The sequence below is a fragment of the Vombatus ursinus genome, unplaced genomic scaffold (genome assembly GCF_900497805.2).
Source record: "Vombatus ursinus unplaced genomic scaffold, bare-nosed wombat genome assembly UNPS02014801.1, whole genome shotgun sequence".
Lineage (NCBI taxonomy): Eukaryota > Metazoa > Chordata > Mammalia > Diprotodontia > Vombatidae > Vombatus > Vombatus ursinus.
In genome coordinates, this window is record NW_020954579.1 from 722,780 (window position 1) to 738,484 (window position 15,705).

General features: G+C 36.9%; 1 protein-coding gene across 1 annotated transcript in view; it reads left to right on the forward strand.

Annotated features, from left to right (window-relative positions):
• The window catches only part of KRT222 (keratin 222), a 15,075-nt gene extending 2,600 nt beyond the window's left edge, over window positions 1-12,475 (forward strand). The window contains exons 2-6 of the mRNA XM_027872942.1: window positions 2,166-2,291; window positions 8,158-8,378; window positions 10,327-10,403; window positions 11,457-11,607; window positions 12,239-12,475. Coding sequence (XP_027728743.1) covers window positions 2,166-2,291; window positions 8,158-8,378; window positions 10,327-10,403; window positions 11,457-11,607; window positions 12,239-12,467 — 804 coding nt within the window. The 3' untranslated portion in view covers window positions 12,468-12,475. The remainder of the gene's footprint in view (window positions 1-2,165; window positions 2,292-8,157; window positions 8,379-10,326; window positions 10,404-11,456; window positions 11,608-12,238) is intronic.
• Window positions 12,476-15,705: the final 3,230 nt, after the last annotated feature.

The following is a 15,705-nucleotide window of genomic DNA, read 5'->3' on the forward strand; positions in this document are numbered from 1 at the left end:
GGAAGGAAGGAAGGAAGGAAGGAAGGAAGGAAGGAAGGAAGGAAAATATTGTGCAATTATAATAACCAAGTTTGACCCCAGAGAAAAGTTGAGAAAATTTCCAAAGCTGCTCAAACTTTCCCAAGGGCAGAGAACTGAAGGGTAGAGGATCTTGGGGCGTGTGTGTGTGTGTGTGTGTGTGTGTGTGTGTGTGTGTACTTGTGAATTTCCCATGCCTAGGAGAATCAAGAGCCCTTTTTTCCTGCTCAGTTGTTTGTACTGAATCATAAGACAAGAACAGCCAACTTTCAAAAACCTGGTTAAGGACCACATTGCTGATAATCCAGAGACCTGGGTTCTTTTCCCTATTCTAACAATGTTTCTGTTGCAGCTAGGTTGTGCTGTGGATACCATGCTGGTCCTGGAGTCAGGAAGTCTTGAGTTCAAATCCAACCTTAGACACTTACTACCCATTTGACCCTAGGCAAGTCATTTAACCTGTTTGCCTCAGTTTCTTCATCTGTAAAATGGGATTAATAGCACCTACCACTCAGGGTTATTGTGAGGATTAAACAAGATATTTGTAAAGCACTTAGCAAAGTGTCTGACATAGTAGGTGCTATACAGTTGTTATTATAGTTTCTCTGTAAAATTAGGGGGTTTTGGACAAGATGGTCTCTAATGTCCCTTCCTACTGTAACGGTCTACAAACCTATGTGATTTGGGTTCCATTTGACCACATCTGATCACAGCTTCAGTTTCAATGAGAGTTCAAATAAGCTTTCCTTTGTGACCTTAGACGAGTCATTCACCTTTTCCAGGGCTTCGGTTTCCTCCAGTAAAATGGCAGCATTGGAGTTATAGTCTCTTCAGTTCCTTCCAACTCTGACACAGATTTTTGTGTGTATTTTTTAAGAGGGTAGGATTGGTGTCCTCCAAACCAACCATCTGCTTATTATGAGAGCTGCTAGTCCACCTTCACCCCCAATTAATTGGGCTTCTTGGATGCTACGCATGAACAATTGACCTTTTCCCCTGGTTTCCCAGACTGATTCATCAAAATAGGAAGCTACCAAATGGCCCTTCCCATGGGGTGTACTGATAAACGTTTAACAACCAGCTCTCTAGTGCGTGCGACCACTCTCTCTCTCTGTCTCTCTCTCTCTCTCTCCTCATCTCTTTCCCCCTCCTCTCTCTCTCTTTCCCTCTCCTGTCCTTGCTCTCTCTTTCTCCATATACATACATATGTGTGTATGTATATACAAATGCACGTGCTACATATATACATATACACTATATATATACATACATACATACACATACTATATATATACACATGTACATATATACACACATATGCATATAACATATAAACATATATATGCAGGATACACTTATAAATTTAATCTGTGTTAATATTTTCTCCATACCTTTCTTAAGTCTAGACAATCAACAAAACAATAAATCAAGGCCTGATTTGTAGTATTTGCCATTTTCCAAGGTATAAATGCTCACACTGAAAATTTAATAATCAGCTCTTGGGAGATGGTAAGAGCTAGCTCCCACACACCTCTAATCCTTCCTCTAGAAGGGGGAATATATGGGTAGCCTCTCTCACAGTGGCCTCCTGATGTCCTGGAGTCTCTGTTTCATCCCATAAGGTTCTACCCCATAAGCACAGTGGAAGGTACCATTCCTGCTATTTGTGCTCAGTGTAGTTTGGGGGGATTGCCCAAGGTGCAAAATATTCCTAGTTAAGTCAATCTGGCTACCCCTACCTTACTATATTTGTGTAGTCTTAAATGAGTTAAAGGTATGGGCAAGTTTCTTCAAAGAAGAGATCCTTCATGAGAAGTCAAGAAACAAAAAACTTAGGAATGACTTTTTATCTTCTCACAAAGTGAATGGGTATTTATTTGCATGCTTTATAGAATTTTGAAGCTAGAGGCCCTTAGAGATCATTTAGTTTACATAGAGAGAAACTAAGGCAAAGAGCCATCAAATGACATGCTCAGGGTCACACAACTAATTAACAGCAGGGCTGACACTAAAAAAGTCAAGTTCTATAACCACACACACACACACACACACACAAAATTGGGGAAAAGACTGGTCCTTATGGTGGTTTTATGCTGAATTTCTATAAAGTTTCTCATTTGTAATCATGCCCTCCTTTTTTTCTGTAGCTAGAAGATTTAACCAAGAAAATGGACAAAGATGAAGAAGCGCTGAAGGCAGCCCGAGCAGAACTCAAAGAGGCCCGCCGTCAGTGGCACCATCTACAAGTGGAAATTGAATCTCTCCATGCCGTGGTGAGACTAGTCAAAAAAACTAACCTCATAGCTGCCTAACAGAAAAATGAGTCCATTTAGTCTCCTGTTGTTATCTGATTAAGAGAGGGACAGGAAGACTGCCCATTAGTCTCAGGAAGAAGGGCATGGTCAAAGTCACAGAATTCTATTCCTAGACCTCTTGCTCCCTTTCTTTGTGGCATGTGTCAGTTCAACCATGCCTTTGTGCACCTGGAAAATAACATGATAAGTTTTGGCTTACAACCCTGAGATTCTCTGGACCTAGAGAAAAGGTCAGAAATAACAAATGCCTTATTCCTATAGACACAGTATTACAGGGATGGTTGGCTTTTTTTTTTTTAAGTAATCTATTGGGAAAATGTTCATGCAGAGCAGATATGTTCTTTCCCAAACAGCCCTTGCCAAAGAATAGCTTTCTATTCTAATTTTAAATTTTCTTAGAAAACTAAAGAGACATGACTCCACTCTTAAAATGGACATAGGAGAAAATCAACAGTTTTAATATTGTTATACAGATAAATCAGGGTGAGATTAATCAAGCTTCTGGATTCTTTGCTATGTAAAAAGAATCATCTTAAGTAACAAAGTCTTTTGTATATAATAACAATACTAATAATAATAACTAGCATTTATATAGTGCTTTAAGGTTTGGAAAGTGCTTTACAAATGCCATTTCATTTTATCTTCACAACATCTCTGGGAGGTAGGTGCTATCATTATACTTATATTACAGATGAGGAAACTGTAACAAATATAGATTAAATGACGTATCCGGGGTCACACAGCTCATATGTGTCTGAGACCAGATACAAACTTGGGACTTCCTGACTCTAGGCACAGAGCTGTATCCATTGCTTGACCGCATTTTGTTATGTCCATAATTCTTCAGGAATTGATATCAATCAACACAGCATTTATTGTTGTTCAAGCCATTTCAGTCAAATCTGACTGTTTGTGACCCCATTTGGGGTTTTCTTGGCAAAGATACTGGAGTGGTTTGCCATTTCCTTCTCCAGCTCATTTTACAGATGAGGGAATTGAGGCAAATAGGATTAAGTGACTTGCCCAGGGTCACACAGCTAGTAAGTGTCTGAGGCCAGATTTGAACTCAGGTCTTCCTGACTCCATGCTTGGCACTCTATCCGCTATGCCACATATCTGTTTCCTTTTAAGCATTGATCTCAATGAGCTCATATTCCAACAGAGAAAACATGTACAACATGTTTGACACAGTGCATAGGATGCTGGACTTGGTGTCAGGAAGACCTGAGTTCAAATCCTGCCTCAGACACTTACCTGTCCACTATCCCTGCACAAGTCACTTAGGTTCTCTGTGCCTTGGTTTCTTCATCTGCAAAATGGAGAACTTGAATTCAATGGTTCCTAAGCTCTCTTCTAGCTCTAATTCTATGATCTTATATATACCCAAAGAGTATATACAAGGTAATGTAGGCAGGAGGTACTAGCAGCTGGGGGGATCAGAAAAGTCTTTATGAAAGAGGTGGTGTGTTTGAGCTGAGCTTTTAAAGAGGTTAAAGGTCCTAAGAGGTACAGGTGAGAATAGACTCTATTCCAGGCATTGGGGACAGCCTTATATAAAGGCGTGGAGATGGGAGATGGATTGCTTTAAGTAAGGATCAGCAGGAAAGTCAGTTTGGCTGGACTGAAATATGTGGAAAGGGGAATGATGAAAAATAAGCCTAGAAAGATAGGTTGAAACTAGGTCATGCAGGACTTTAAATGGCAAATAGAGAAGTTTGTATTGGTTTCCAGACATAACAGGAGCCATCAGAGTTTTGTGAGCAGGGTAGTTCCATAGTAAAACCTGTGCTTTGCTTTAGGAATATCAGTTTGGCAGCTGAATAGAAGGTAGATTAGAGAGGGCAGACATGAGACAAGGAAACCAGTCCAAGTGAGATGTGATGATGATCTAAACTATCCTAGTTTGGGTGCAAAGGGACATCTTACCCTCCCACACATCCTAGTGCTGGGTGGAGAAAAGTAAGAAATTCAGGATGATTTGAAGTTGCAAACCTGGGTAATTTGGTATGAAAATGGCAAAGGTAATCCAGGTTTGGGGTTTGGCCAAGTATGTGAAAGGATTACAATAGGATCGGGAGGTAAGAGATTCAAGATGGGAAGACAATATGAAGTTGAACTAGTCAAGGGTATGGTAAGGGAGGAATGGGAAATCAGAGCAGAGGTGATGGCCTGGAAGAGTATTGAGAGTGAGAGAGCTTGGAAGTGAGAGTAAGGACAAAGAAGGCACTTAAAAGGAGTCAGGAAAGATAGGATGATGGAAGGTTGTAGTCAGAAAAAGGAACGTCAGAATTCTTGACAATGAAAGTAGAACCCTTGTGAGTGATGGCAAACCCTGTGTGGAGCTGAAAGGAATCAAAGGAGTAAGTCACAGGAGCTGAATAGATTGAGGATATGGGTGACCAGGATATTTGAGGGAGCATCAGCATTTTTGTCGAAGTTCCCCAGCGTAAGTTCAGGATGTGGAAGAGAAATAATATAGATATTGAATTCTCTGAAGAAGGAAGCAGAATTAGTCGGGGGCTGACAAACAGCTTCCATCAGGAACTGGATTGGGTCATATATCTGCATTTAGCATGAATATCAGAGAAGAGGCTAATTGCTAATCACCGACAAAACCCTGCAAGAGGAGAGAGTAAGAGATACCCTACTTAAAATAACCTTAGATAGTATAAAATACCTGGGAGTATAACTGCCAAGACAAATTCAGGAACTACATGAACATAAATATAAAACATTTTCTGGATAAATAAAGTCAGATTCAAATGATTGGAGAAATATTAATTGTTCATGGGTGGGCAGAGACAAAATGACAATTCTACCTAAACTAATCTACTTATTCAATGCCATCCCAATTAAATTATGAAAAAATTATTTTATTGAGCTAGAAAAAATAATAACATTCATTTGGAAGCACAAAAAGTCAAGAATATCCAAAGAATTAATGGGAAAACATGTAAAGGAGGCTTAGTATACCAGAACTCAAACTGTATTATAAGGCAGTAATTATCAAAACTATCTGGTACTGGCTAAGAAATAGAAAGGTGTATTAGTGGAATAGTACAGACATACAATACATAATAGTAAATGATTATAATAACCTTGTGTTTGACAAATGTAAAATTTTAAGTTTTGGGATAAGAATTAAATTTTTAAAATTGTTGGGAAAACTGAAAGTTCTGGCAGAAATTGGGCACAGACCAATATTTTACACCATTTACCAAGATAAGGTCAAAATGGACATATTACTGGATATAAAGGGAGATATCATAAGAAAACTAGACAAACATGGAACACATTACCTATCATACTTATGGCTAGGAGAAGAATTTATAAAACAAAAGATAAAGAGCATTGTGAGATGTAAAACAGGTAATTTTGATTACATTACATTAAAAAGGGCTTATATAAATAAAACCAATGTAGCCAAGATTAGAAGGAAGGCAGAAAAGTGGGGGGGGAGGTTATAGACAGTTTGTCGGATAAAGGTCTTATATCTCAAATATATAGAGAACTTTGTAAATTTTATAAGAATATAAGTTATTACCCAATTGATAAATGGTCAAAGGATATGAACAGGCAGTTTTTGGATGAAGAAATCAAAGCTATACATAGTCATATGAAAATGTGATCTAAATCATTATTGATTAAAGAAATGCAAATTAAAACCACTTTGAGATATCCTCTCATGCCGATTGGCTAAAATAATAGAAGGGAAAAATGACAAATGTTGGAGGTGATATGGAAAATTTGGGACATTAATACACTGTTGGTGGAACTATGAGCAATCTGGAATTATGGAGAGCATTATGGAAATTTGAAGAGTAATCTAGAATTATGCCCAAAGAGTTAAAAAAAAAACTGTACACCCTTTGATCCAGTAATATCACTATTAGGTCTGTTTTCCAAGGTGATCAGGGAAAAAGGAAAAGAACCTATATGTTCTAAAATATTTATAACAGCTCTCTTTATGGTAACAAAGAATTAGAAATTGAGGGTATGCCATCAATTGGGAAATGACTCAACAAGTTGTGGTATGTAATTGTAATGGAATACAACTGTGCTGTAAGAAATGATGAGCTGGTTGATTTTAGAAAAATGTGAAAAGACTTGCATGAATAATGAAGAATGAAATGAGCAGAACCAGGAGAACATTGTATACAGTACCAACAATATAATTCAAAAAATAACTGTGAACAACTCAGTAATTCTGGTATTAAAAACACTCAAATCAGTTACAAAGGACCTATGAAGGGAGATGCTATCCACCTCCAGAGAAAGAACTGATAAATAAAAATATGCATAGTACAGTTTTACATATCTGTGTCAAATGGTGGACTTCTCTAGTGTAGGGTTAGGAAGGAGGGTGGCAGAGGACGGAGGGAGGGAGACAGTTCAGAAGTTAAAATGTAACAAAAAAATAAACTAAATTAAATTTTTTTTAATTTTAAAAAGAGATTACTTGTTGAGTGATTAGGAGCAGCTAGGTAGCACAATGGGTAGAGTGTTAAGCCCAGAGTGAAGAAGACCTGAGTTCAAATCTACTCTCAGATATTTGCTAGGTGTGTGACCCTGGGCAAGTCACTTACCTGCTGTTTGCCTTGGTTTTCTCATCTGTGAATCATGTGTTTCCTCATCCTCCTAGAGTTGTTGTAAGAAGTGAATGAGATAATAACTGCAAAGCATTTAGCACAATGCCTGGCACAATAAAGTACTATATAAATGTTAGCAAGTATTATTATGATGGCAGGAGAAGGGTCTGGAAGTGGCAATGAGTAACAAGGAGTGTGTGAACTCCCCTTCTGGGATCAGTATATTGAGAGACAGCCAGAACTGGAGAGGATGGCTTATTATATAAAGTGAAGTATAATCTATAGGTAACCTTGTAATGAAGGGATTCTTTACCTTTAAAAAAAAGGTTTTATTTCTGATATCTTCTGTTTCTTACAGCCTCATAATTATCCCATGTATCCCCCTCCTTTCCCATCACAGAGAGCCTTTCCAAATAACAAATAGTATTTTGTAGAGAGGGGAAAAAATCAGCACAATTGATATGGAAAAAGCCTGAAAACATATGTAATGTGTAACAACTGTGGACCTCCTGCTGGTACAAGGCGTGTGTTGGGGCTGTCTTCTCATATTTTCATTTAAGTCATATTCGGTCTTTATAATTTTGTTACCTTTACTTTTGATTTTTTTTTGGTGTGGGATTGTTCTTTCCATTTACATTGTAGTTACTGACTATATTGTTTTCTTGATTCCATTTACTTCACTCTGTATCAGTTCATGTAGATCTTTCCATGCTTCTCTGTACTCACCACATGCATCCTTTCTTCTAGAACAATAATCAATTACATTCATGTATCAAGATTTGTTTAGGCATTCCTCTGTCGATGGGGAATACTACTTTGTTTCCAATGCTTAGCTATCACAAAAAGTGCTGCTATAAGTATTTTGGAATACATGAGGATTCACTCATTTTCAATCCCTTCTTTGGAGTATAAGCCCATTCTTCACTTTTTCTATGTCATGGCCCCCTTGGGCAGTCTGGTGAAGCCTATGGCCTCCTTCTGAGAAAAATGACTTTGAATAATTGAAAGAAATGCTAAATGTCAGGTAGAGGTTAGTGAAAATAAAGGTATACTTTTCCGCATCTACGCTCACAGAAACACCTCTCCAAAATCTATACACAGACCAAGGTTAAGAACCCCTGTTGCAATGGGTAAGAAACCTCTGTATAACATGTTTAAATATGTACCACTACTGACAGTTCAAATCAGATTTCAAAGCTACATTTTGTGTCACTAATACTGTCTTGGTTATACAGGAAAGAGGCCTGGAAAATTCACTGCAAGAGTCGGAGCAACATTACCAGATGCAGCTTCAAGACCTGGAGGCTGTGATCGAAGGCCTGGAGAAAGAACTGGCGGAAGTGAGGAGAGGCATTGAAAAGCAGCTCAGAGAGCATGAGATGCTACTCAACACGAAGATGAGGCTAGAACAAGAGATAGCGACCTATCGCCGCCTTCTGGAAAAAGAAGAAATCAGGTACTTGACTCCATCCAGAGAGCGAAGTGACCAGGAAGAGAAAGAGAACACAGGCTCAAAAAACCTACCCTCCAAACCATGCACACCACCACATTCTACCTATCGAGTTCCTAAGATAATGGCTAGAAACAGCATGGCATAGTGGCTAGAAAGAAGCCGGAGTTAGGAGACCTGAGGTCAAGTCCCAGCTCTGACACGTATTGGCTCTGTGACGCTGGGGATACTACCTAACTTCTTGGCAACCCTAGGCAACCCCCTAAGACTCTAAGTTACAGAGGAAGTGCCAACCTGCATTGGTAATGCGAGCTTCCTCATCTGGGAGTTCCCTATGCCAATGAAACCCCCTGGTCCAGTCCCTTTACTTAAGGTAAATTGTTGTTAAATCATTTTTCAGTTATGTCCAACTCTCCATGACCCCATTTGGGGTTTTCTTGGCAAAAATACTGGAGTGGTTCTCCATTTCCTTCTCCAGCTCATTTTACAGATGAGAAAACTGAGGCAAAAGGGGTTAAGTGACTTGCCCAGGGTCACACAGCTAGTAAGTGTCTAAGGCTGGATTTGAACTCATGAAGATGGGTCTTTCTGGTTGGGGACTATAATTAACAGACGGAAGATTAGGTCTTGGCCCTTTATAAGTCAGCAGTGGAAATACTTGAGTCAGGCGTAATAAATGAAATCAGTGTCACATAGCTAATTAAGGTAATTCTCAGATACTGACAAGTGAGCCTTGTGCTCAGCTGCACTCACTTATTCTCAGGACTCACATGTTTTTTAAGACCATTTTGTGTCTTGCATGAGCCAACCACAAAATAAGGTGAAAATGTTAAAATCCATACATCACTACTACTTATAATCAATCCTCTGTCAGTGTGGCACAGTGTGGCACAGTAGATAGAAGACTAGCCTCAGAGTCATGGAAACTTGTACTCAGATCCTGCCTCTGAAACATTGGTTCACACTGGGAAACTCACTCAGCCTTTCAGTTCCTCTCTGAACTAAACAACTCTCTCTGAGACTAAATTGCAGAAGATTGGTAGAGAGAGTTTCCTCAAAAGGAGTTCTCAGTAGCAATGAAATAAGCCCAACAACAACAACAACAAAATGTGAGTGAGCACAATGTGATATTACAGCAATGGGAGAACAACATTTTTCTAAACATGACTTAGAAGGCAGCTCTATGTTGACAGGAAGGAATGATGTTTATCATGAAAAGGAGACTAAATTCAGTCATTCCCATGAACTGAAATTTCAGTTCAACCACTTACAGGCTCAGAGGGTAGTGATGTCACTTGACTTCTAATTTGAGAAGTGTCCATAAAACGAAATCTCTGTACTTGATTGGGTTTTTTTTTGTTGTTTATTTGTTTGTATGTTGGGGTGGGGTTTTGGAGGGGGCGGAGAGAGAAGATATCTAAGAAATGAATTAATTTACTATTTCAAAACTATATCTACTACAACTAAGGTCATGAAATGGTTTTAGCCAGCAAATGTCATAAATTCAAGGACTATGCTTACATTACCCGGCCCTTTCCTTCACAATATGGAAGATTAATTTGCCTCTTTTATACATACTTGATACTATGATTTAACTCTAGAAGCCTCTCAGGTGAAATTCTAGAACAGTAACTCCCCATTTGAGTTTGCTGACACCTCAGATATCTCCAATTATTTCAGAGGAATCTGATGAAATTTTTCTTTTAAAACCTTCCAAAAAATTAATTTTCATTAACTGTGTGTTTATTCTTTTTAGGTATTTACACATGTGTATCATTAACAGACATTTATTAAATATCTGATACATGAAATACTTAACTAAGTCCTTGGAAAAATATGAATGAAAATTTTCAAACCATAATTAATGTATATTAATAATGTCCTCATTCAAGATCTTGATTAATCTAATTTTTTTAATCACCATGGTACAATTCTTTCCTTTTTTTTTCTCCAGATATTACGGTTCTATTCAATCTGGGAAAGAAGATATAAAGCCTACTACAAGTCGAGTAGGCTTTATCTTACCTCCAGGTGAGTTTGCTGACATTAGTAAATTAGGCTGCTGGGTGGTCTGGTGGCTAGAGTTCTGGACATTGAGTTGGGAAGTTCAAATCCTACCTGACACTTATAACTATATGACCCTAGACGAGTCACTTAAGCTCTCTTGGCCTTACTTTCTTCCTCTATAAAATGAAGATAATAACAATAATCTACTTCATAGGGTTGTTATGAGGATCAAATGAGATAGTATAGATGTAGTGCTTTGCAAATCTTAAAATGTTATTACTATTACCACTGACCATTTATAGCAATTATATCGTGATTTGACACTGAATATTAAAAACGGCAAGTAAAAACTCAAAATGTAAATTAATTAATATAGCCTGTAACTAATTGTAAGTTACTATTTAATTGACTAGGCCTAGGATTTATTGGCAAAGGGAACTTTGCAAGTGAAAATGCCTTCCACCAGATCAACAATTGCCTATAATAAGGGTTCCTTAGCTTTTTATGTGTGTCCTGGCAATCTGGAGAAGCCTGTGGACTCCTTTGGAGAATAGTGTTTTTAAATGCATAAAACAAAAAACAGAATATTATAAAAGAAACTAGTTATGTTGAAATACAGTTATCAAAATTCTTTCTTTTAAAAAAAATCAAGTTAATAGACCTCAGGTTAATTTACATTCATAAAGATTTGCATGGGGCACTGAGAGTTTAAGTGACTTTTCCATGATCCCACAGTTAAAAAAAAAATCAATCAACAAGCTTTTATTAAGTAATTACCATGTGCCAGCAAGTATGTTAGGCACTAGAGATACAAAGACAAAAATAAAAGTTTCTACCATCAAAAAGCTTACGTACTCTTGGAATAAACTCTATAAACACATATAACAAATGTATACAAGGGAATGGGGGGGGGAGGGTGCCACACAGACTCTTTCATCCAGGGGGCTAAGGAAATGAATGTGTGTATCTGAAGTAGCACTTGGGATCAGGTCTTCTTAACTCCAAGACTATTCCCTCTAATGTATTATTCCAAGCTAACTCTCATCATTTAATATTTTAATGAATAATAAGTTTCAGTATCCAGTAAATGCTACATTCCTCAGGAAGTGTCTTTTTCAACAGAGGTCATACACAAACGTGAGAAAGAAAAGGTAGAAACTGTGACCAAACAGGCCATCTTAAACGGAAACGTTGTGAAGGAAAGTACTGAAGCCCATGGGACCATACAGTAAGAAAAAATATTTATGCAGGGGATAGGGACTGGGATGAGGACCAGATCTATAATTTCATTGTCACAGGAAACTCCTAGGTGGAGAAATTCTACCAATGTAGGTCATAAGCTTCCCAGTTATTCTTAGAAAGTTGCCTATGGCATGGAGATGTTAAATGAGTGACTTGCAAGGAAACAAGAAGAAATAAATTGAAAGCATTTATTTAAATCGAAAATAAATGAGTAATTACAGTAATGAAAACAGTTAAAATCTAATTATTTTCCTTATTTAAATTAATCTTTCATTTTCTTATATTAAGCTAATATATCAAATTCTTAAATTAAGCTAATATATCAAATTTTAATCTGAAATAAATATCTATTCTTAATAAACTGATCTTTACAAATATATTCCAACTGAACAAAAGCTCAGCTATAATAGGACTAACCCTTTCATTTGTTATTTTTCCTAAAAATACAATCCCAAAACAGAACTTTACATGTTTTGCCTCCATAGAAAGTTTAGTCATATCTTTCTTTATAAAAATGCCCTAAATTTCCTACCCCATCCCATGTTTTCTACTGTTTTCCATGTTTCCAATACATTATTTCTCTGCTTACTACAAAAAGATTTAATTTTTCATTTCAGGACAGAAAGAGTGGATGAAGTTATTAAAGAATGGGAAGGTTCTTTCTTTAAAGATAACCCACGATTAAGGAAAAAATCTGTTTCTCTACGATTTGATCTACACTTAGCAGCCACAGATGAAGGGTGCTTACAGACTAAACAGGATAATCTACCCGACATAGAGGTCAGGCTCATTATGCGGAGGTCATGCAGCATCCCCTCTATCAAACCTTCAACAGGAGCTAATTAATCCAAAGACTGTATTCAAAGGGATTTGAAAATCACATCCAGATGAATCTAGATGGGCCACACTGTCCCCTTTGTGTCCCCAAATGTTATTAAAAGGAAATTTATTAAATCATTGTGTTAATATATATAATGAACATGTAGTTCTCTTTGAAAGAGAAAGGCTAAGGGAATAAATTTTTCAAAATCCAACATCTAATAATTATTTTTGAAGGTGAATTTTTTTAATTGATAGATATTACTTATTTTGTTTTACTTACTTCTTAAATATTGTTTCCCTCCCCCAATTCTCCTTCCACTCACACATGGAAGGGTTTTAAGAATTAAAATGTCTGAGTCATACCTTACATTTTAACCCAAAATTGCTTTGAAATGTTTGAACCCCTTGTTTAAACCAAGATAATTCAATGCTTTTTTCTTTTCCTAATCAGCGTTATAAGAGTAGCAATAACCACTTTATTCATCATCAAAAAATTTTGAAACTTAAAAATACTTTCTTTTTTTTAATCCCAACCCATGACCATCCATCATATATTTGAACCCTATTTTCTATCTACAAAAAAAAAAAAAAGTTAACCTTTGAAAGGAGAACACACTATTCACCTGGCCGGTAATTTTTCTTTGGGATCAGCTGCATATGTATAGCAGAGAACAACCACCCACCCCGACTGAGTTATTTTCTATAACCAGCTTCGTCCAACCTACAAGAATACACCCTAAGCCTAGTTCTACAGCTAAATAATAGTAGTCTACACCTGCAAAGTTTTGGTCTTTGTTGTCTTCCAGACTTCCAAAGAAAAGTCATTACCTACAAAGCACCATATTCAGCGTGCTGCCAACAGAATTTATAGCCTATACAAACACGGCAAGAAAAAACAAAGTGAAGAAATGGTTGCTGTAGTTACCAGAAGTGATTAAAAGAGAATACTAATAGTTACCTAAAAACTCACCACCAGTTTTCTCCTCTATGAAATTAAATATAAGTAACGTCAATGTCCAATAAGCACCTCAGGTTGGGTGCTAAACAGGGTAAAATATTCTCCCAACATGTCTTTGACTCATCTGCAGATATCAAGATATATCTTATTGTTAAGTCAAGCTAGGAGTTCTTTGCAAAATGTTTAAATACAGAAATTGTTTAAACTGTAAAAACACAAGCAAGAAAACATACCCATGAGGAAAATCCCTTTTAAAAAAAATAACAAAACTTGCTTAATAGAGTTTATTTTAGGGCTTGAGACATTGAAGATCCATTTACTCTAATGGCCTACTCACTTGTTTTTTCAAGAATCATGGTTAAATTCAACTGGACATACTTCTTCAGTCAATGGATCAACATTTAAGGGCTATGGATTTGTCAGCATTTTAGTAAAGCCTTTATAGTATTTCCCATTTCTAATTCAAATTTGAAAACGCACATTTTAGCTAGGGAAAAAAAGCATATCTTTCACATAATACAGGGATATTAGAAATTTCAAATTTTTTCTTTCAATCAATTTAAATTTTTTCAAGTTTAGTTTCTTCCATTTGGTGACAAGGGATGTTTCATTTTGCTGAGAACACAGCAGCCAGTTAAATGTTTACCAGTGTGTCAGCAATTGACCTAAACTTGCTGTTATACATGCTGATGTCCTCCTTCTGGTTTTATTTTTTTTTTCTATTTTAAATATAACTATTCAGGTCTCTGTTCTACAGCCATTGTATTGCTAGGCAACAGAAAATCATAAGCTATGTATCTAGTGAAATTTCTGTACAGTGCCCATGGCATCGCAAATGTCCTTATAACTCTACTATGCAGCTCTCTGTGCTTCTAATATGTACATTTTAAAATACTTGAATTTGTAACAAAGTTTGACTTGCTTGCAGGCCTTTTAAACTGGAATGTGAATTTACCAAAGTAAGTGATATCACTGCAATAAAGATGGTGAAACATGGAACCCAACCATGCATTGTTTTAGTTTGCTAAGTGCTTCCTTCATTTCAAAGAGCATAGATTCAGATCACAGATTTAAGATTCAAGATCATGAATTCATGTGAATCATAGATTCAGAGCTGGAAAGGACTCTAGATGTTATCTAATCCAATCCCCTAAGTTTGTAGCTGAAAAAACTGAGATTCAAGCAGTCGTCTACTGGTAAATGTTTAATAATTAGCTCTCCAAAAAAAAAAAAAAAGCATGCACAATGCACTTTGAAGTTCAGCATTATTAACATTTTCTCCATCACTTTCTTAACTCCGGACAACTCAAGTCCTGATTTGTATTGCCAATTTCTGAAGTGTAAATGCTTACACTGAAATGCGCAGGCTTATGTAAACGCACACCTCTGGGCTCATGAAATTTGTGACTTGTCCATGATCACACAGGTAGTAAGATCACACAAAGAGTAAGGACAGAGTCAAAATTTGAATCCAGGTTGTCTGATTCTAAATTCAATGCTCTATGCACTAAGAATCCCTCCCAGAAAGAACATAGGACCATAGAGCAAGAAAAGGGACGTCAAAGATCTAATTCGGCCCCTTCATTTTATAGGTAAGGAAAATGATATCTAGGAAGGTTAGATGAATGCCTAGCACACTGCCTGGCCTATGGTAGGCAATAAATAAATGTTTGTAGATTGATTGGTTGCCCAGGATGACACAGGAAATAAACATCAAAAGCATGATTTGAACCCATGTCCTTTTATTTCAAAGTCTTTGTTCACTCTCCTATTTGCCAGGCACCTTTTTCCTTTTTGGATATCTCTACATCTCTAAAAGCAATGTCAAGAAAATTCATTCAGATTATAGATGGGAAATAACTGAAACAACAGAAAAAGACATGAGTCTTCAATAGTTTTTGTCCGTGTTTATTGGTATCACATCCCACCAGATATGCCTAAAGGAAAACAGAAGGAATCTATATATATATATATACATATGCACATCTGTGTGTATGTGTGTATAGATAGATAAATAGATCTGATATCAGGAAAAAAAATTTTCTTAACAACTAGAAGTATCCCAAAAGGGAATGGGTTTCCTCAACCCAAAGTGGTTCAGAGGCTGCATGACTATAGTCAGGAATATTATAGTGGGAGTGGACAGGTAAGGGTTGGACTAAATGGTCAGTGAGGTCTCTTACAACTCTAAAATTCTGATTCTGTGACCGTCTATAATTCAAGATCAATCCACTCAAGATCCATGATTCATTGGTGCAGCCTCTCCATCCACTGATACAGACTGCAGATCTCCTGTGATTTGGG